Source organism: Sitophilus oryzae, unplaced genomic scaffold (genome assembly GCF_002938485.1).
Source record: "Sitophilus oryzae breed Bouriz unplaced genomic scaffold, Soryzae_2.0 scaffold_64_pilon_pilon, whole genome shotgun sequence".
Taxonomy (NCBI): domain Eukaryota; kingdom Metazoa; phylum Arthropoda; class Insecta; order Coleoptera; family Curculionidae; genus Sitophilus; species Sitophilus oryzae.
In genome coordinates, this window is record NW_022147251.1 from 118,843 (window position 1) to 142,984 (window position 24,142).

General features: G+C 33.0%; 2 protein-coding genes across 2 annotated transcripts; one reads left to right on the forward strand and one right to left on the reverse strand.

Annotated features, from left to right (window-relative positions):
• Window positions 1-2,318: 2,318 nt before the first annotated feature.
• LOC115887872 lies at window positions 2,319-2,861 on the reverse strand. Its single transcript, XM_030907393.1, has one exon. The coding sequence runs from the start codon at window positions 2,859-2,861 to the stop codon at window positions 2,319-2,321; it is 543 nt and encodes a 180-aa protein (XP_030763253.1).
• Window positions 2,862-11,570: 8,709 nt separating this feature from the next.
• Window positions 11,571-18,259, forward strand: LOC115887876 (glutathione S-transferase-like). The gene is made up of 4 exons (XM_030907399.1): window positions 11,571-11,765; window positions 16,129-16,296; window positions 17,231-17,373; window positions 17,564-18,259. The coding sequence occupies exons 1-4, from the start codon at window positions 11,627-11,629 to the stop codon at window positions 17,732-17,734; spliced, it is 621 nt and encodes a 206-aa protein (XP_030763259.1). The 5' UTR covers window positions 11,571-11,626; the 3' UTR covers window positions 17,735-18,259.
• The last annotated feature ends 5,883 nt before the right edge of the window (window positions 18,260-24,142 follow it).

Below are 24,142 nucleotides of genomic sequence, written 5' to 3' on the forward strand. Positions count from 1 at the left end.
AAGTTATTTTAGAAAATGTTCAAAAAATCCGCAATTATTTTGAGTACATAAATGCATCTTTTTAAAACTGAATTTCTAGCTATTGTCACAGAACGACCGGTCGACTTAATTAAACTTCTTCTGTTCCGCCTCTTCGAATGCCTCTCTTAATTCATAAGTATTTTTGAAAAACTTCTTCTGTTCCGCCTCTTCGAGTGCCTCTCTTAATTCATAAGTATTTTTGTAAACCTTGTTGTTAACCATACCGCATAAAAAAATCTAAAATGGATAGGTCAGGTGACCGAGGAGACCCATGCAATTGGTCCACCTCCCTGAGTCTACATAATTATGATATAAATAATTTTTTAACTACCATTTCTTTCATTGTAGAGGGGGGGGGGAGGGGTTGGTGCGTCATAATGAAGTCATGTAAGAGAGTTCCAACATAAGTCATGTTGGAACCACTGTATTAATGCGCGAGTATCTAAATTTAACTTTTCTAACATTTCTTGAAAACCGTTTTCTAAAAAACGTAACGTTCGCCGGTCAACGTATCCTCGAAACTGTATGGCCAAGAAAAGTTGAACCAATAATTCTACACGCTGTTCTTCATTTAAAAAACTCTTATTTACAATTTTTGTTTATGTTAATTTACAAAGATTGGATGTGACAATTTTACATTTCTGAGAGCAACGACGATTGAACTTGTTTCCATGGCTAACTAAGTGAAATTAGTCAAGAAAGATAAGAATTGGTTATAACTCAGTAATTTTGTGAAAGAAACATATTATAGCTTATATAGTTAAAAAGCTTAAAAACGGCGCTTTTTATGAAGTCATGGCCAACTATGGTTTCCATTTAAAAAAACATATGTTTGTGTCATATGTCAAAAATGACAGGCTTTAGAAAAAATCGGAGAACACAATGTCATTAGGGATGTGATTATCTACAACTTTTATCTGAACACTTTTTGTCTAAAATAGATTGTAATGGAATTAGGGACAATTTTTAAAATAGCCAAAATTTGTTTTTTTCGAAATATCTAGTAAGCCATGAACTTTTTCGAAAACATAAAAAGCGCATATTTATGACCCCACAAAACTGCAATTCTTTCCCCATTTAACTGACTCTCTATCTCCAGTAGTTTCCGAGATACCCATAGAGAACATCGTAGGAAACTCACCCTGTATATATTTAGATAATTCCTTTCTAAAATAATATAAACTGCTATTAATTGTAATTAATTTTTCGTTTATTCGAATTTTAGATGCTTACTTAGTATAGTCTAAATAAAAATAACTATTTCTTTTATTTGTCAAATAGAAATAAATTTACTTCGATGCCATTTCTTTAGATAAACCGGTAAGATAAACTTAAATAATCGCTTTTAATTTAGTTTCACACGAAATGCAGCTTTTTGTACCTAAATAACCTTTACCGTTTTTTTCTTGGGGACATTGACAGTCTGTTGACCTTGCTCATAGGTTTATACCGTTGTTTTGATATACTGAAGCTCTCTCTCTCTCTCTCTCTCTCTCTCTCTCTCTCTCTCTCTCTCTCTCTCTCTACTCTCTCTCTCTCTCTCTCTCTCTCTCTCTCTCTCTCTCTCTCTCTCTCTCTCTCTCTCTCTCTCTCTCTCTCTCTCTCTCTCTCTCTCTCTCTCTCTCTCTCTCTCTCTCTCTCTCTCTCTCTCTCTATTTTGGTTTATGCCATGGAGTTGAGCTATTGAGTATTTGACATGTGCTCCGTCAAAGGCCAAGCATCCCACGAAACTTCAAAACTTTGATTTTTCTGATTGTAGCAACTTTCAGGTTCCAGGATTCCACTCCATATAAGAGCACAAAATAAATGTAGCACTTGATCATACGATATCGGTGTTCAATGTTAGATGTATAAAAACGAGAAATTTTTTTTTATAGATGGGAAACGCCTTTAGGGCCGGAGTGTGGGGATCTCCCTCATGCGAGAGGGTCTACCCACTAAAAACCCATCTGTGCTCTAAGCTCGCCAATCTCGGTACCGCCGAAGGCATTTCATCAAGATTAGAGACTTATCATACTTCTATGTTGGTCTTGTCTGTACCCAGATCTTGTCTTTTTCGTCCTTCGCCTTTTTCTTTATAATGTTCCTTAACATACCGCAAATCGCTTCGATATTTCCATTCGAAGATGTTAGAAGGTTTCCGACGTTTACTCTAGTATCTTCGTATAAGTCACTGTTTCGGCGTTTTCCCGTAAATCTTCGTGGGCGTGACACTCAATTAGTGTGTGGTTAGCCGAGTCTGACACCTCGCAATACCAGCATTTAGGAGAGTCAGCTTTGCGGATCCTGTGCAGATACTAGCCAACTACTCCATGACCAGTCATGGCTTGCGTGAGGTAGTAGTCCGTGTTTACTTGGTCGCATTTTATCCAATTTTTAATATTGGGTATGAAAGTCTTTGTCCATCCGCTATATGCTTCCCATCGTGTCTGCCATTGCTCTAGTACCATGTTTCTGGCCTCTTTCCGGAAGAAAGGTCCATTTTTATATATTTGATTTCTTTCCTGGATCAGTAGACTGACTGGATGTATCTTAACAAGACACAGTACCGCTACTGTTGGACATGTGCAGTATGCCGATGCAACCCTGAGTGCTAACTTCCTATTTATCCTTTCTAGCATGTTTTCGTAATGCTTGAAACGCATGGATCTGTCCCAGATCGGCGATGCGTAGAGTATGGTCGAATGAACTACCGAAGCGAGAAGTCTTCTTTTTTCCACGCGAGGTCCTCCGATATTGGGAGTTATTCTCGTCAGATGCTGGATGATGCCAGTCGTTTTATCCCTGATTTCTATGACGTCTGAAGTCATTCGCATGCCCGAGTCGAACCAAACCCCCATGTATTTAACTTTCTTTTGAGGTTTTATAACTAAATTATCCAACTTTATGCTTAGATCTTTTGCCTTGCGTTGTCCAACGAGAAAAAAAAAACGAGGAATTAAGAGACCTAGAAGAAGACCTAATTTGAGATGGGAATATTAGGATATTAGCAGGGATAACTTGGGTTTGCATGGCCAACAATAGACACCAATGGGCCGAACTACAAAAAGAGTATCTAAATATCTCAGAGAGGCTACATCATAATTGGAAATGGTTGAATAAGCAGTGTATCTTTATGGAATCTGTGCTCGTCCTGCCCCAGAACTCAAGAGTCGCCACTGCGTGAACTATAACTATATATATGTATATATTTGGGATTAACCTTATAAGAATACAATTACTGTACTATGCAGATCATACTCAATCGCCCAGCCATCTCTGTCGAACACGAGATCTTCTTCGATACTCCGATGTCTCATCGCCTATCGTATACCATCGTTCCAGGACAGACGGGGGCGTTCCCTTTTGTTTCTTTCAGGGCGCGACGATTTGAATAGAAGTTTTGGCTATATTGTGTCCTCCATCCACATTAGATGACCAAACCATCTCAAACCTCTTTCCTCGATTCGTTGTATTACTGTTTCTTGTGCCGATGTTCTGTTTCTAATTTCCTTGTTTCCCACTCTTTGTAATCTGGACACTCTAGCGCTTCTACGTAAGTAATCTCTACAGCCAATACTCTCCGTTTATCTTCTTCTCTTAAGACCCTTATCTCACTCCCATAAGGCCGATTCTACTATTGTTGAGCAATATATTTTTTCTTCTTTATACTAATATGTTTGTCCACCAGATTGAGTTGAGTGCCCCTACCACACTCCTCGCGTTGTGAATTCTCTGTCGTATCTCTGTCCTACCGATTCCATCTTTATCAACTATAGCTCCTACATATTCGAATGTGTCTACCTGTTGAATTTCTGTCTCAATGTCAATTAGAATATCAAATTTGGCGTCGAAATTTCTTCTAAACCCCATTCCTGATACTCAGTATATAGTCTTATATGTCAAATATAGTCTTATAGTATATATGTCAAAGGAATCTTGAGGAAATACTGCTTGATCGTCTGCAAAATTAAGTGTCAGAAGATCTTCCTCATTAATTGGAATTCCAATTCCTGGACATGATCTCTTTCACCTCCTAAGAGCTATATCCAGGTAAATATTAAATAAAAGAAGGGATAAGTAACAATCTTTTCTGAGACACTTTGTTGTACATACGGGTTCCGAGAGTTTCTTTCCTTGTTTTATATAACTGATATTATCGGTGTACAGTTCTTTGATAACTTCTATTAGATGCTGGCTAACCCCAATAGTTTCTAATGCCATCCATAGCTTATTTCTCGGGACATTATCATATGCTTTCTTAATAGGGGAGAGTAACCTAAGATGGGACGATTTTCTTAAAAATAATATCTTAATAACTAATCAAAATAAAACAAGTTTTTGTAAATGAACGAAACTTATACTCCGTAGCCAACAAACTTTGGTCATAAAATGACGTATAGAAGAAACAAAATACATGTAATTCCCTGATTTATAAAAAGTTTTTGTCCCATCTTAGGAAGATGGTCTCCTAAGAAGGGTCAGGAGGTTGCCTAAGAAGGGACATTACTTTTCACAATGGGCACATGTGAGATACAATTCATCCATAATTCCACAAGACTCATGAGCCCACTGTGAACATTTATGGCAATTATACCAGTCTCCTCCACTCATCATATAATTATCTCCACAGACACGAGACGGTACGTGCTCTGTCATCTTCATCAGTAACATTCTTTATGTTGCAGTCAATTTTATTCTGACTGCAGCTTTGTTTTCTTACACCTTGGGCACGACCGTTATTGAAAAGTATATTTTTAAGACTGTTTATTATTTTATTTACTTTTGGCGTCTGCTGGGCCTCCAGTTGGTTTTTGTATTGGGACTCTGTTAAAATAGTAGACTTCAATTATCTCCTAGCTGTTTGTATTTTTTTCGTTTGTCTTTAACTATCGGTAAAGGACTGATGTCAATAATTTTTACTTATAAAAATACGAAAAATGCGATTTGTCGGAGGCATACGAAATGAAGAAAAGAACGTTGGAAGAACAGATTTCTATCCAAAAATAACCGGTTTCCCAAGTTGGGGCGTCCCAACTTAAGAAATTTGAAGTGTCCCATCTTGAGGAATATGCACTGATTCATAAAAAAATATAACCTATTTTATAAACACAACCTGTTGCAAAAGTTTCTTTCTGGAAATATTATTACAGTAAACCACACTTATAACCCGCGACCTTAAAAGGTCTAAGCTACTTACCGTCAAGTCAATATACGAAGTTGTCCCGCTAGCAAATATTTTTAAAAATCTTCCAAAAATTAAAAACTAGCTGTCCACTCTACACAAATATGACTAGACAAGCCATCTTCTATCTGAAAGATGGCCGTACTATTAACTTTCCACTAACACAAATAGATGCCGCCGCAAGTCTACTATGCCTTAAAAAAATTACTGTCTTTTCTTAGGAGACCGTCCCATCTTAGGTAACTCTCCCCTATCCACAAATGGTGATAAGTATTTCTTCATTTTCTCAAAATTAATTTTTTCGAATATTTTTTTCTGCTATTTGTTGTATGACAAATATATTGTCAAGTACATGACCAACCTAGAATAAATCCATTTTGATCTTCGGATATAGAGTTTCCAACTTCTAACTGAGTTATAACTCGTTCCGTAAATTATAACATTTTTTTCTAATTACATGATATGTCCATTTTATCAATGAACACATTATAACACTCTGATAAGAGTGATCATAATACACACAACTTTTTTGAATGTTGGAGGTATGTATTTTTATCACATGTGTTATTTGGATTTATAGTATTACAATAAAAAAAAATATTATTTTACTCTCTCTCTCTCTCTCTCTCTCTCTCTCTCTCTCTCTCTCCAGTTGTTAATCGTCTAAAACAGAATAACATATATTTATAACAGAATTAAGTCGTTAAGTGATTAATATTTGCTTATCATTAAGTTGTGTAAGTCTATGTTTAGAACAAATTTAATTCAAGATTATTCGATCACCTTATATCGATATTTGCAATCTAATCATGATGCTTCGGTTTTATCTAAGTTAAAGCAGCCACATACATACAGTTTTTCCTCAAGGCAAAACTGCACAGTCGAGGCTCTGAGGATTGTTTCAGTTCATGACTCTCGCATATAGCAATTTGACGCTTTGATGGTAATTGGTTGGCGTCAATTGTATACAATATTATTTGACGCTCCACGCTTCAAACAGTCTTTGGGATTTTTTTCGGTACACTTCTCGGTACACTTCTTAGGTAGATCTACAAATTCATGTGATTTAACTCCACCCCTCCCATACAATCTACAACTTCTCTTTGTAAAATGAACTATAATAATTTACAAAATTATTATTTTTTTCTGTTGATCTCGCATATCCGGCATTTTTTATTCCAGTGCTAGCAGCATTTCTTACAATAGGATTGCCAAATTTAAGGCACACTTTCGTATATTTAAAAAAAATATATTCTTTTATTCTCTCTCTCCCTCTCTCTCTCTCTCTCTCTCTCCATGATATACATAGCTGTTAATCGTCCAAAACAGAATTCCATATTTATTATAGAATTAAGTGATTAATATTTGCTTATCATTAAGCGTGACTATGTTTAGAACAAATTTAATTCAAGAGTATTCGATCACCCCACATCGATATTTGCAATCGCATGATGCTTCGGTTTTACCTAAGTTGAGGTAGCCACATACATAGAGTTTTTCCTCAAGGCAAAACTGCACAGTCGAGGTTTTGAGAATTGTTTCAGCTCATAACTCTCGCATACAGCAATTTGATGCTTTCATGATTGGTTGACGTCAATTGTATACATTATTATTTGACGCTCCACACTTCAAACAGTCTTCTTTGGGATTTTTTTGGTACATTTCTCAGGTAGATCTATAAATTCACGGTGGCCCCTCCTATACAATCTACAACTTCTCTTTGCAAAATGAATTTGAATAATATAGAAAATTATTATTTTCTATATTACACTTTCGTATATTTTAATGGAGTCTTTCACAAATTGACGGTTGATATTTGCAAAATAATTGTGGTGGGTAGCGGAAAACTGGTAGATTAACTAACGATACCACCACACACCCAAGGTTTGGCCTGTTCAGGCACTGTGCTGCACAATTCACAATCGTTTTTAAATAGGATTCTGTGGACTATCCACCGGCTGTGTCAAGGTCTTCACCATACATGTGGAGACATATTTCAAGATTTGGACCGCGCAGTCCAAACCATAAAGAATAACTGTACAGGGTGGCGCCTCTCATTCGCCGCGGAAGCTCCAAGGAGAACGGTAGTTTATATCGAAATGAAATTTTGGCAGCATATGTAGGTTAACTGAAAGCATTTTATAAAAATATATAGAATTATACAGGGTGTCCTCAAAAAAAGTTACACATCAAAGTTGTTTTTTTTCTAATGGAGCACCTTATATATTAATTGATTTTCGGATTCTAGGAAAAAAATAAAGGTAAATTTTATTAAAGAAGCATATACTTAAAATCTAAGGATTTTGACATATTTCACGTTTTGTGAAAACGAAGAGTAAATTTTAAATTTCGATAACAGCTACATAAATTTTAGTTGCCCTTGTATAGCCTGATATTTAATTACAGTAACCATTGTATGTTAAACCAAATTGAAATTTGACCCGAACAGTTATATAGGGTGAGACAAAATTATTATGGAACATTAGTCACATTTAAAAGCAACTCCTTACTCCTTTATTTTAAATGGAACACCAAGTATATTTCTCCGGTGTTCAATGGGGAATTTATATATCTTCAAAATATTATTAAAGTTACCTACCCCTCAGACAAAGATTTTTCCAGATATTTTAATTTATATGATTTTGTGTCCGTAACCTTTATTATTTGAAAAAAAAAATCTAGGTGGCTGTATGATATACCTTTTGTTAATTTAACAAAAATTAAAGATTGTAGAATAAAATACCTCAAGGGTAATAAAAATATACACGTTTAAAACAGATTTTAATTATTACAGATTTAAAACTAGATATAAACATATAATTATGCGACAAAAATTAGCTAGATGAAATCAAATGCTCAAAATGCTTCCTTTCCTGTTAACTGCATAAAATGATTATCTTTTCAAAAATATCTTTTCATTTTAAAAGGTATATGTGGAGTTCTACTTCGAAGAACAGCTACAATAATTTCTCTAATGTTGTCGACACTAGTTGGTCGAGTTTTGTAAACATTGTCTTTAACATATCCCCATAAAAAAATCTAGACTAGATAAAATCAGGAGCATTTAAGTATTCTACTAATTAACTAATTAAGAATGCACACTGCATTCACCAACAAATAGAATCATATCAATTCTCTCTGATGTAGGATAAGTTTGCATTTTCGGCAAATTTCTGAGAACTTTTTTTGTTTTAACTGACACAAAATAATAACTAGTTGTTAAACAGCTATGTTGAAGTAACGTCAGACATATCCATAGATTTAGTAAGAACAGATATCACATTGTGCATTTTAACCCGATCAAACAATCGGAGGTTGACTACGTATTGTAAAAACCAACTGAGATAGAGAAGGCGACATTGCCACATCTCAAATTTGCGCCTATCTACTTAGTTTTATTTGCAGAAAAGGTGACTTTAAAACCTTCACCGGATATCAATAAATCTCAATTTCTTAATTAAATTAATAGTTTATTTTTAAAGAAGCATGCGTAATAATATGGTTATTAACCAGAGGATATATGCGTTACTATTAAAGGACATGTTTACTGTTTAATGGGCTGAAACGTCTAGAACTATTGGCAACATCGCTGCTAGTCTTCCAGAATGAAAATGAGCCGTCCGTCCCACCACTCCCCTCGCGACGGCCCATGGTCCGTTATAGCGTACTACGTTTAGCTTAGGTGTGTTTGAAGTCGGAATCAAGTCCGAAGTGAACTTTTCAGTGTTTTTCAGTAGTTTTTGCTTTTGTTTAACGTACTTTTTGAATCTGCGAATTTTCAATATGGTAGGACAGTGTCAAATGTGTGGAAAAATAAGCCTCAAATTACCCCTAATTTGTCTTTTCACAGGTCAGGTATTGTTTCCGCCATGTAATCGTACACATAGGCGTCCCACAAGGGGAGCCTCTCACAATTAAAATAATTTCTAATTATATTTTGTTGAATTTTGATCTATTAAAACAAGAACGTAGTAGCCGGTAATTGAATTATAATTCGTCTCAATTACTACCTAACTGTTGTATATCATAACAAATTTGAATATAAGCGTTGCATATATTTGAAACTTTATTATATGCCAGAAAGTGACATTTTTTTTAAATTGCGTCATATTTTGGTCATTATATACGATATTTTAAAGGATTTTGCTCAACAAATAAACAAAGGTGTTTACCCGTCCCTTTTTACATTTTATTGCTTTATTATATCTTATATCTGCCCCTTCGGTCTTGTTTAGACAAGTTTTTACCACCGTACAATACAAACACCTCTTCCTAGAGTTATTTTTACGGTGTGTTTACCTTTTTTTTAGAATGGGACGAACTGTAAATAATTCTTAGGCTACTAGTTTTGTACATAGCTATATGCAGAGTGACCCAGGCCTCCAAAAAAGCTTTTTTACCTATTACGTTTTTGGTTTGTGATTTTTATTTCAATCTTTACATAAGAACGGGGCCATTGTAACGCACATTTTCAAAATATTTTTGTCAACATACAGGGTGATTCAATCCGCAATACATATGCTTAATACAGTTCATGAAGATTGGGACGTTTAACTAAAATTTGATTGTCTGATTAAGCTACCTAAGTAATGGATTTGCGAAGCGTAATATTCATTATTATGCGACAGAAATGCCATACTGTAGCACACACAGATTTGATACTTTTTAATGATAAATGCCCTCTATTGAGAGACTAAAGGTAATTGCCTCGTATCAGAGCCATCATAATACGAGAAGAAGACCAAAGTCAAATCTTGTCTTATATTTTCAAAAAACACAATTTTTCTCATTAAAATAAATATTGATTTTAGGTAAAGGAAGTTATTAATAAACAAGATTAAACAACTATTACACAGTACTTCACAGGAAGCTATCGATTGCGAACTAACTAAATCGTTACTAATTACTAATTTTGAAAAGTTCTTTTAAGATAAAAAAAGGTAAAACTAAAACCTAAAGTATCATTTGAGATTAAAAGGGAAGTTCTAAATAATGTTGCCTATTCTAAACAAGAAAAATTTATTTATTTGGACGAAAAGAATATTTCTGTTTGCTGTAGGTAATTTTCTCAGAGATTAAACGGGAAGTTCTAAGTTCTCTTCTTCTCCCAGGAAAAATACGTAAATAAAAATGACTTTTTAAGTCAAAAAAAGTCAAAAGGACAAGTTATTCCAAAAAAAGGACTAAAAAAAGGACAGGTGGCAACCCTAGGTATTTCTGGAATGGAAATTTAATGGCAAATCTGCAACTTTAGTTTGAAAATATGTTCCGGCCACCTATGATTACAAAAATGTCTAAAATGTGCTTTACTATTGCCTCCATATTCTAAAAAACAAATTGAAAGAAAAGTCACCAACCACAAACCTAATATAGAACTGTTTCGGAAGCCTGGGTCACCCTGTAAATATTCAAAAGTAACTGAAAGTTTATATAGAAGTAACTGAAAGTTTCAATTGAATATCGACGTTGGAGCGATTTTCGAAAACTACCTACTAACGTTTCAACATAAGTATATGTGCCGGTTGCCGGGGTCGGAAATTTTAGACTTCTCTGTCTCTTCTGTCTTTGTTTGACACATTGGAATGTTTGATACACTACCAACGAGTATTTATGAATGAGATGTTCGGTCTATCTTTATAATGTCTTTGGACATATCACAGCCACCTAGATTTTATCAAATAATAAAGATCTACTCCGATCAAATCATGTAAATGAAAGTATCTAGGAAAATCTTTGTTTGAAGAGCAGGCAACCTTAATAGTATTTTGAAGAGACATAAATTCTCCATTGAATATCGGAATAATATACGGGGTGTTCTATTTAAAATAAGAGAGTAACATGCCTTCAAAGGTTACCAATGTTCAATATTAATTTTCTCTCACCCTGTATAACTTTCTGAATCAATTTTAATTTGATTTAAAGAACAATAGTTAATTTAACTATATATTAGGTTATACAGGGTAAATTCCAATTCAGGTAGCTTTTATTGTAATTTAAAAATTGTTCTTTATTTCTAGAAAATGTTAAATATGTCAAAAACCTTACGTTTTAGTCATATAGTTCTCTTATAAAACGCACCTTTATTTTTCTCCCAGAATCCGAAAATCAATTAATATATAGGGTGTTTCGTTACAAAAAACACAACTTTGATATGTAACTTTTTTTGGGGACACCCCGTAGAACTCTCTATATTTTTAAAAAGTGCTCTGAATTAACCTACATAATATGCTCTCAAAATTTCTTTTCACTACAAATTGTCGTTCTCCTTGGAGCCTCCGCGGCGTATGAACGGCGCCACCCTGCATGTGTGTGGCTACCTTTAAGTTGGTCTGTATAAACTTTGATTGCATCATAAATACAAATTAGCGTGGCTGTAACACTTTATTCTGTTTTCAGCAGAGAGATATTTACAACAGAGACAAAATAATTTTTTTAACTATTATGGCCCCGACAACGTACAAACTTTACTATTTCGATACAAACGGTAGAGGTCAAATTATTAGATATTTATTGGCTTATGGAAATCAAGATTTTGAGGATATTAGGATTCCAAAGGAAAAATGGCCTGAATTTAAGAAAAGTAAGTGATTTTGTCAACAATGTCAATATTGGGCTTATAATTATAGTTGAATCTTTGTTTAATATAAGTGTGTTCAAAAGTAAGGTACATTTACTAGCTTATTTCTTTCTTAAATACACAGACTAATATTTATTTTCTTAAAATCTGTTTCAGTTGTTTCAGTAGGTACCTAAGTATTAATTTTTAAGGTTCACTTTATTTAACAGAACTTAAAATAAATAATAATAATAATACAATTATTATGTAATCTCTATTACCAAATAATATTAAAAAGTTGTGAACATTTATTGATAAACACCACCCTTATATTTAAAGAGACCGCTGTATGTGTGTTTATTACTTTTTATGCGTTTATAATATGTATAGTAGATACTTAAAAAACAAAACTTTTCACTTCATCTGCAGGAATATTATTACAATATTTTTATTATTAATTATTTAATTTTATTATAATGAATTAGTATATAAGATTGTATATGTTATGTTTGTTTATGGTCTCAAATGATTAATATAACAGTAGAATGACTGCATCATTCAACATCATCAAAATATATCGATGATTAGGAAAATTATTGATTGACCCGATCAATAAAAGTATAGTCCACAGATATTTTTAAAAAGCAATGTTCTCTTATTATTTTTATGAAAAAAACTGTAAACAATACTTTTGTTAGAACACAGCTGGTTTGATATAAATCCATTTAAAAATAAGAAATAATTAGACGAATAAATAATTTTAAAAAGAAGAAGAATTTATTGGGAAAGTCTACAGTAAGATTAGCCATGAAACATGACTACCCGTACACACTCAGTGTTTCTGCCATCCGGCTTCATCAATACAGGAGGAATCGCTTAACGATGAACTAGTGATCCTGAAAAAAGAAGGGGAGCAAACGAGGCACAAGGCACCATTTGCAGCCTGGTTAGGAAGTAGCTTACAATTCGCAAGCGTTCCCATATAACACAACACAATCCTATAGATATCTTGAGGATATCCACCAAGGATATAGTAAATATCTTAGGGATATCCAAAAACCAGAGGAGGATATTTATGGGATATCCAAATGGGACAAAAAAGTCATCTTCAAGACATCCCTAGGCAAGCCTTTTAAGATTATTTGGGATATTTATAGGATAATACAAGGATGATGTTGGGAGCATTATAGAATATTTTTAGGACATTATATGAGGACTATTATTTGACAATACTTTCTTCATCCTTAGTTTATAGTAAAAACGTTCCCGATTTAGTTTTATTTAGCCACATTTTGACGTTATTCATTGGATATTTTTATTAACAGCTCTAAAATATACCTACATATTATGTCAATGAATTTTGCGTCATTTTTGCGTCAAAATTTAGAAGTTTATTTGTATGAGTTAAGACCTTTCAATTTATACTGTACCATCGAAAAAAAAAAACGGCGTTCAATTGGCTTGAAAATTACGATCGATGACATTCCCCAAATAAATTTACATACAAAATAACAGCAATCTTCATTTCCAAGCCACCTCTGACGCCGTTTTTTTCGATCGTTTGGTATTATACCAGATTATACTACCCTTTATGGAGTCTAGCAGTTTATGTCTAGCAGCAACAGTTTACATCAAAGTTAGCACACAGTAGCACAGAGGATACAGGTATAATTTCTAACACCACACATTCCAGAAACTCACAATTTAAACACAAAAATAGGATTTCTGTTCGAATAGATGAAACACGAAAATGGGTTTAGGGATAAGGAACAAGCGCTTTTCAACAAATTTTCACCTATAATTTTTGTCACAAATTTTCATTGTGAGACCCTGAGTCGTTCGTCGTTTGTCGACATTAGTTGAGGTTAGGATAGAATTTCTGCTAGAACAAGGCTAGAACTATGAGTATAAGAAAAAACTAAGTCAAACTCAACCAGTTTTATTAGTTTCAGTCATTTTTAAGCCCATATCGACAAACGACCGAACTCACCTCGAATTTCACTAAATCAAAGAACTAAATAATACACGATGCAAAAACAAACAACTGTCGAGATGGATTGTGGGAAATTTTTTGCGCGGGCGTTTTAAATTCTCTGTATTACTGGGAGTGGCCAAGCTCATAAATATCCAGATTATCCAGAAGATACCAACATGATATTTTGTTGCCTTGACGTAATATACAGGCCCGGCAATGGATCTCTAGGCCCGGCAATGCCCGGCATAGGAATTACATGCATTGGAATGAAACGCCTATAAAAAGTCTATGCTTAAACAGAGATGGACAACAACTTCCCCGTTTCCACTTCCACTACAACTGTCTACTTAGACAAACTCCAATAAGATAACAAATTTTGGAAATTCCGCCACCTCCCATCCACTCATGATACCCATCTCCCTGCCCTTTATTTATCGCCATTATTTTATTTCCCTTCCCCCGCCTCCGCACCTCGCTATTCAGACTCCCGTCAGTTCATCACAGAGTTGCCAGGTCTACCGGTTTCTTCTGTAAGCTACCGATCTACCGATTTAAAGAAAAATCAACGATATTCAACTGCGTCTTTAGTTTTTACAATAGAAGCACTTTTAAAAAGCTGACTTATTTGACTAAAAATTAAGCGACAGCCGCGTTGGAATCTGTATAATCTGACTTTATTATTGTTTCATTAAATTTTATTTAGTAATAACACACATACAGGTCATCGTTCTGTCTAGTTGCAGAGTTACAGAGATATTCCTAAAATCCTTATTACTCCTTATTAGGCGCGGTATTGGCGACATGCCTGAAGAAGTTGATATCTTTTGGAAAGATTTTATTTCATTCATCTATTAAAGTTGAACCCATATTTTCCCCCAAAAATGTAAACAAAAACAAAATTTAAGTTAAGAAACAACCTAAATTCGGACAAATATTTTAGTGATTTTCCCGTCAAAAAAATATATTAATATGAAAAAAGAGTTGAGAGTTGCTACAGCTTTCCCATTGAAATGAAATTAATTTTAGATATCACTGATCAAAATTTGTACAAAGGTAAAAAGTGACTGCTACACTAATATATGATATTAGTGTAGCAGATATATATGTATACATATAATAATAGCAGTCACAAATGCTATCCCTACTTGTTATAGTTTTATATGTTTTTATTAATATATTAATATTATTTAATTCAATATTTTTTTTAATATCAAATAATATACCTAGCTATTTCTAATTCTTGTTATATTTATTATATTTGTATTTTATTTGAGTGATCTATTATTACGACACATAGGAATGCTAATTTTGGACTTAAATATTATATTTTATTTCGTTTCTGTACTTTTAATTTTGAAGATCTACCGAAATATTTGTTCGTATGGAATTATAATCTATCCAACCCGGCAACCCTGTTCGGCTACTCCTTATAAAGATTTTTTCGGCCTAATTCCTTTGTCACAGCCGCGGCTTTGTCAAGCGCCGCTGCCGACCGACTGTGTCGGGGCGACTGCTAGGAAGATCGTACAGTATTGCCATTTCATAGAATTGCACTTGCTATTTTAGAAATGATTTCAAAAGTTTTGCATGTTACTTTTCGTTTTAGAAAGAAGTTGTTATATTGCTAAACATTCTTAAAAATTGTTTCGTACTTTATTTAATATTTCATTAAGTAGGCAAGATAATGGGATTAGAAGATTTAGGATTTTGATAAGCCAACATAATTTTGATTTAATTGAATGGCAACACTGTCCGTCCTGTTTCTATTTTTTCGATTCTGTTCTATTAGTAGGCGGTAGCCCCACACAAACGTCTTAAAGACCCGCCCGGCGCCCCTCTCGCAGGGGCTCTATCGTCGTATCACTTCTATGATCACTTCCCCTATACAATGATAGGGAAAAGACACTTTATCCGTCTCTGTTGTACTGCAGTGTATGTTGCAGCCTTACCATCTTTTTTTTATCGCATTGAAAACCTCCTATTGCTAATATTCCTTTGCCAGCAATACTGTATATCTATCTGTATAGTTTGTGCATTTTATGTAATATAAAAAGTAGTACATTATTTATTTTCCTAAATATCTAGACGATATTGTTAGGATATTTTATTATCATGAGTATGTTTGGATATCTCAGCTGGATGTACATTATATATACGACAGAGATATCCATAGGATATTCTATCCTGAGACACTACAGGATTTCAGGATGTCTGGAGGACGGGTTGCTTTTTAAGATGATCTATAATGGGACATTCCGGCGTTCTATGAATATCCTGCGGATATTGTGTGTTATATGGATTACCACCGAAAAACCGCTGCGGAGGCATTCAAACACACCTCGCCGCTATCACTATAAATAATTTTATGTAAAATATTGAATACTGAAACGAATTTTTATGTATATTTTTCAGAAACTCCATATGGCCAGGTTCCTATCCTTGAAATTGACGGGAAACCAATTGCACAGAGTTTTGCTATTGCACGCTACTTGGGAAAAAAGTTCAATCTCGTCGGAAAAAATGATTTAGAAGATCTAGAATGTGACTCGTTAGTAGATACACTAGAAGATCTTGTAAAAAGTATGTGTATACCTACCTACCTTATTTTAGTTTACGAAACTATAAAAACTTACTATATACTACTACCTTTGAATAAAAGAGATTAAGAAAGCGAGTATTACATTGCTATCCGTGTATTCATGCACGGAGGTGGGGACCTAGGGTAGGGATCCTTGACGGTTTGTTTGAGGTTTTATTTGAAACATTTGAATTCGGATTTGAAATTTTGTGGATTTGTCGAAAAAGACTGTAAAATACTTGGTTCTCTAGCATGCGGTAGATTCCTCGGTCAAAAATTAAAGGAAATAATGGAATAACTTTTCACTGGTAATTGACCTGGTATAAATATGTATAGTAAACCGAATGTAAATATGTATAGTAAACCCAGCTTATGAAATTCACTTAGAATTAACTTAATTATTGTATATTTATTCTTACCCTTTCATTTTATTTACTACTTAAAAATTATAATTAAGGTGCGTCAATTTAAATCACGTGCTTCATGGGCGTATCTGATGTTTGTGTTATTAAATAATTATTATTAACTTATCTATTTTTAGTTTAGAATTAAACATTTCATAACTATTTTACTAACTACCAACATTTACTGACAACGAAGAATAAAACAAATGAAATTATTGTGAACATGGAGTAAATACCAACACGCTGCTTAGAAGAGCCGTGAACAAAATATAGGTCATTGATGGTAGCTAACGTTCTTCGAGGACACCACACATTATTTTTGATATTCTCCTTTAATCTTTTACTGTATCACTTAAAATTAGGGTTATTTATTTAGAACAAATTATTTCTCACTATATCGTTTCCATATTTGATTTTTTCTTTGACAATTTCTCTGTAATTTTTTTCTAATATCATTTAATTTCAATTTTTGTTACTATTAGAGATACTTTGTAGAGCTTAATACATTGGGAATGTACGAGTAATATTGTAGGAGGTACAAATTACTTTGAAGAAGAAAACCCAGAACAGAAGGAGATTTACAGGAAAAAGTATTATGAAGAAGATGTTCCATTCTACTTAGAAAAGTTTGATGCAATGGTTTCTAAAAATGGAGGATACAGTATCGGATCACAGGTCTCTGTTGTTAACTTTTGCAAAACAATTTTAATCGCCATATCGTCCGTGTCAGAAACTCAAAAATAGAAAAAATATACTATTTGATATAACTAAAATAATATTAACTAAATATTTTTGACATATATTTTAAATTAAGAATATAGGAAGAGTTCCAATTGATAATTGCCATTTTATCCTGCTTTTTTAGCTTACTTGGGCAGACTTTCCATTTGTCGGCACCTTAGAAGAACTTGAAAACAGAGGACCTGGTTTATTGAAGTCCTATCCGGCTTTGAGCAGTCTAGTCGATAAGGTCAATAATTTACAAAGAGTAAAATCCTGGAAAGAAAAATCGGTGCAACAAAAGAAATATATTTAAGAATACCTATCTACTAATATGCTCTCGTTTCATGTTATTAAAATTATCACGGTTGAAAGTTCGAACTCTATTGGTATTAATCTAATTTAAAAAGATAACAATTAACAAGATAATGGTGAATGTCATCAACGTTCATTTCCAAGCCAACTGGATGCCGTTTTTTTTCGATCATACGGTACATTAAAGTAATACCATATAAAGATAAAAACATGTCTATCAAGTTAAATAGATAATATCATATGCTTTATGCCCACAAGCTATTATATCGTTATAACAATATAAATATTGTAGATGGTGAAAATTGTTATTCTGTACTGAAATTTTACTACCATTTAACTACTGACTTCTGCTGATGACAACAGCATCTTAAAGAAAAACCAAAAGAGCCGATGCTTCCACTCATAAATTAAATAGTATTCTTCTGTACAATAACCAGATGAACTTCTCTTGAATCCTGGGTAACCCTGGCTTGTTTATTAGAGAAATGTAATTCTACGTAAAACTTAATAATATAATAAATTATAACAAAAATGTGTGTCTCAGTTTTTTCAATCTTCTACCCATATCAGACGATGGAGGTCTCTGGAATGCGAAATCTCTCAGATCGCAACAAAAAATACTTACTGATAGTTAATTATACGCAGAATTGACTGCCGCAAACCGTTTTCCAATACCTTTAACAGATTTTGAGTTATTTGAGAAACTCTACAAATGAAATATTTTTTCCGTTTTCCGATATATTTAACAACGAATATCTCTGGAACAAAAAGTGTCAATCTCAAAAACGAAACGGTTTTGTAATGTACACATTCAGGACAATATATTACTAAATAAGCAAAATCGATTTTCCAAAATTTTTGGAAAAATTCCTCGACAACTCCCTGTCGATTTTCTCAAAAACCGAAATGTCTCAGATGGCGACTAAAATATTCTTATGGATAGTTAATTTTACGTGGAACTGACTGCCGCAAACCATTTTTCGATATCTCTAACAGATTTTAAGTTATTTGAGATAAAGAATTGAAGTTATTAGAAAGTTAATTGACAAAAGAATTTGTTTCCGTTTTCCGATATAATTAACAACGAATATATCTGGAACAAAAAGTGTCAATCTCAAAATCGAATTGGTTTTGTAAAGTACACACTCAGGACTACAATATATTACCAAATAAGCAAAATCGATTTTGGAAAAAATTCCTCGGCACCCCCCTGTCGATTTTCTCAAAAACCGAAATGTCTCAGATCGCGACTAAAATATTCTTACTGATAGTTAATTTTATGTAAAATCGACTGCCACAAGTTATTTAAGAAAAAAATCGAAATCTATCAGATCACAACAAAAAAAAATTCACAGTCCTTTACAAAGATGCAACCGGGGGGGCATTGAAAATGATGAATAAAAACGTAAAAATATGATTAGTGTTAATTAAAGTATAATATGAGTGTATTACATACATATGTTTAAATAACGAACTTAACAAAAAACAACAGATTTAAAGATTCACTGAAAAAGTAGTAATGTTAAAATTAAAGAAAACATTATCAATAATAATTATGCAATCGCACCTATCCGTAAAACAAGCAAGCAAAAAAACCTCGAAAAAAACAAAATAACATACAAAACATCAGGTTAACATGATGACAGATCATGATCAATGACAGATAAAGAATTCTTACGGAAAGTTACACTTTACGATATAATTTTTTAACTGTTAAAGGCAAACCCCATTTAAACACAAAACTTTAATACCTACTACTGTATCTAAAAGACTTTTTAAATTACTAAATTCTTAGCCACGCTTCTGTTTTTCTTGGCTGTTGTGCGTCACGTTACAGATTAACAGGGCCCACGTTTGCACCACAAGGCGATGCTGCAGACTACTAGGTAGACCGGTCGTAGAAATTTATGTTATACAACTTGTAGTCAATCTACACAAATATTATCAAAAACTTTTTTTCTTTTAAAATGTGTTCAGATTTTATAAAAAGTATAAGTCAAAATCGCAAAACTTAAATTTGATATGAGTTTCTTAGTTTTTAACTAATATAGTGGCGAATTACAAAAATTCCTTTTCAATGAAAATTAATGAGTTAAATAAAATAATTTAATAAATTACTAGCTTTTTCTCGCAACTACGTTCGCGTTACACCTCGAATCGTTTATGCATTGATTTAAATGATTTTTTACTTCTTTATAGAGAGCTAGTGAACATATAGATGTTTTTTATTTTTCATCTTTTTTTTATTTATTAAGAGCACTAATACTCTCTTTATAGGTTATTTTTTATTCTTTGAAGGATAATTGAGGAAGATATATTTCCTTATGATGTCACTAAATAAACCCTTGTATAAAATTTTATACTGTCTGGTTTATAATGTTATAGTATTGCATTTTCGTACAGCAAACTTTCATTCCCTATTTTACTCCCTAAGGGTATAAATTTCATAAATTCGCTTTACCTTTGTGCCAATTTTTATGTGTATAATCCAGACGTCACCAAGTTTTATATAAATTTTTACTAACTTTACCCATTTGGTTGATGAATTTCAAAAATTTCTTCTAATTCTTTTTGTAGGATTTCATTCTTCTAGACGAAATAGTAAGGAATTTTCATACAACAAACTGTTCCGAGATAATTTTACTCTCTAAGAGGATGAATTTCCTAAAATCGCTTTGTGTAGCTAATTCACTAATGTCGTTTAAACGAACCTTTGTGCTAATATTTATGTATCTAAAGCTGGCGGCATCAACTCACTCTAAAATATCTAAAAACGTAATATATAATCTAACTGACACACCACTGACAATGACAACTAATTTATTTCTGGAGGTATTGTGTGTAGGTGTTTTCAGGTATGTTTTAGTATTTAGTCGTTTTACACAAAGAAATAGCCATTAAGCACTATAAAAATACTTCATAACAAATCTACACATATATACCTTTCATTTAAAAAAAGAATCATCAAGATTGGTAAAGCGCTTTCGGCGGGATGGATGCAACAAAAAAACCCTTTGAGCTTTTATATATGTATGGATTAATTATTTTTCCAACATATTTTACTTTGCAAATTTTTATAAATATTCAGACTCGCCAATATCGTACTCCACCGTGTCCAGCCTGTTTAGCCAAACGTAGGCCGATTCCTCTTCGGCGGCATCGTGTATGTAACAGACATTTATATGCCCATTATATTTTTGCTTAACAAACCAATCAGGAAAAATCCAAAACCTACCGTTATAGGAGGTATAAGATGATTAAACTTATATAATGACAACTACTTATCGGATAACAAATTAATTACTACTGTCAGCTAGTTCAGCTACTGTCTAGGTAGAATATACCTAGAGTACCTACACCTACCTATGATGTAGGTAGATTAAAGCTTATTTTGACGTTACCTCTCACTTCGGTGTCACAAGCTGAATTTTTCAGGGATGGAAGTACAGTACATGATATGGGGACCCTTATTCCGAAAGTAGTACAAAATTAGACCGGGTAAAAGGGCACTATCATCAAAAATCGATATATTAATACCACCGTATAGAGAAAACAAATACTTATTTTTTGATCCAGTACACAATAAAGTCTTCGTAGGGAGTAATTTTTTATAATTATTTACAAAAAAACATTTCCATTAGCGCTTATGACCAAAAAAAACTTTAAACATGAATAATCATTTCAATCATGCGAAAATTTGGTTTAAAAATAGATTTTTTTTAATATAACTTTCATTTAACGAAAAACGAAGGCCTAAATGAAAAAAAGAAACAATTTAAAAGTTTCGCTTATGTCTTGACAAGGTATCAAAGCAAACCCCATATTTTTTGCTTTTAAACTAATAAAGATATATCAATAAACAATTAGCGATGTAATGGTTTTTGCGCGCGCTGGGCGACTGCCGCCGCTGAGCCGAGATTTCCTATACCCTTGTATATATGACGTCATGGCAAAGAGTAGATAAGACAAGAGACGACAGTGAACAAAGAAGTCGAATTTCGCGAGAGAGACGCAGATATATTAAAATTTAAAGGTCCCATCAAGTCCCACTGTTGCCAAGTATATTTCTTTGAAAAATAAACAAGATTTTCTGAAAATAAATTAATAATATAAGAAGGAATAAGTAACGTATGTTAATACGGAAATGTAAATTTTTAGTTTAGGTTGATTTAGCTTCTTTTTTCGCAATGTACTGATATCAAAGAAACAGAATGACTAACTAAATTGATCGATTTCAAAGATAAACAGATAAAATCTGAAAATCTGACAACGGCGAATTTTCAGCGAAGTCAGCTGTGCTAATCAGGCTTAAATATAAACAAATCTTATTAGTTGTTTTCTTGCATTTTTGCCTTTTTAAAGTGTGTTTTCAGAGTTTTTCGATATATTATCGTTTTGAGAGTTTTTAAGGTTTAATTTTAGTATCGTTTTTGTTGCGTAATAATTTGTAATTATTGTTAAATATGAATACTGAACAGGACACGAGTAGCAGGAAAAGACGAGATGGTGGCAATGTGTGTGCTTATAAAGACTGCAAAAATAGATCTTATTCTTCGACAAACATAATATTTCACTCTTTTCCAAAGGATCCTGAGAAGTATTTTTATAGAAATATACTATATAAACTAAAAATATGAATGTTATTAAACTAAATGTAATCCAAAGATCGAAGACATGGTTAGAAGCTTGTGATATAATTTAAAAAAAAAATATTTCAACAAAACTCCACATTGTGATATTACACTTGTTCAAGTCCATATGGAAAAAAAATACACGTAAATAATTAAATAAAACATTTCTTACAAATTGACTTGGTCACTTTATCTTGTTTACCAACGACATACAAAATATTGCCTTTATTATCTTTATTCCCCGACAAATATGTTTCTAATTATAATTTATTTTATATAATATTTAGAAAACTCATTTTTTTTTCGTTTCTATTTATTTCTTTACCCATACAGTATAACTATTTATAAGCTATACAGGTAAGTTTTAATAATAGTCTATTTCAAATTTCCCGCGAAAAAATTACGAAAATTTAAAGGGACAAGCGAAACGAGGTCACTCTCCCCACCACTCAAACATGAAAGGTACCGCGCGAACTGTCGTCTCTTGTCTTATCTACTCTTTGGTCATGGTGTGGCAAATGTAGCATTTTAATTCGATTTGGGCTCCCTTATATAGGATAACAGAAACATTTTCAATGTTAATACTGATATTTCATTTTATGTAGAATTGACTACCGCAAGCCGTTTTCCGATATCTCCTCTTTTCCGATAAACAGATCTCGAGTTATTTAAGAAAATCTACAATAGAAATATTTTTTTCGGTTTTCCGATATAACATATTTAACACCACATATCTCTGGAACAAAAAGTGTCAACCTCAAAAACGATACGGTTTTGTAAAGTACACATTCAGCACTACAATATATTATTACCAAATAAGCAAAATTGATTTTTCAAAATTTTTCGAAAAAATTCCTCGGCACCCCCCTGTAGATTTTCTCAAAATCATCTGGCCTCTGTCATTCTTGTCTTCTTGGCAGTGCATTCCTGGAAGTGTTGTCAATTTGCAAATTAAGTATTTATTAAGCAAAAGGATAACGCGCGGTTTCCAAAAGATTCCATAATGTGACAAGGAAGTCACATTACCGAGACGATTATGTAATATCAGAAGAAACATAAGGTGTCCAGAAGATTTCACATCGTCAAAAGATGTTTTCTTTATGGTTACTTCAGAGCCAAGAACGTAACTACTAGTTTTAATATCTACTATACTTCGTTAATTATGGCGACATCAGCACCAGAACGACTTAAATTGCTCTAACCATTCTGATTAATTAAATATCGGCAATATACAGGGTGGTCCGAATTGTATTCGGGAAACTTCGGTAGCATATTCTCCCAATAAAAATATGTAAAAAAGTTCGTATATATGTTCTAAAATGTAAACATTTTAGTTTTGGAGATACACGGTGTAGAAGTTTTATTTCGATTATTTTCAAACAACTCCTGAACTAACGTCGATATTTGGATGAAAATTAGTGTCCTGAAGTTTTTGACATGGGAAATTTGATTTCGATGTCAATATGATAATTACTTGTAGGGAGCACTACCTACATATTTTTTAACTGATGTGACGAGTAACAACTTTTCGTCCGTACTTATAGAAAACTACTGAATGGAAAAATATACATCATCGCCATTTTTTACGTAAAAAGGCCAATTGGTAAAAATCGCTACAAGGAATGGTTCTCGAGATGTTTAGAATCAAAATAATCAATCACTGACAAAAATTGAACATTTTGACAAGATAATCATTAGACTGAAATCATAAATTTGAAATGTTTTTGTGCCAAAACTTCAATAGAAACTGTTTTGTTATATTTTTTCCAGGAAAAATT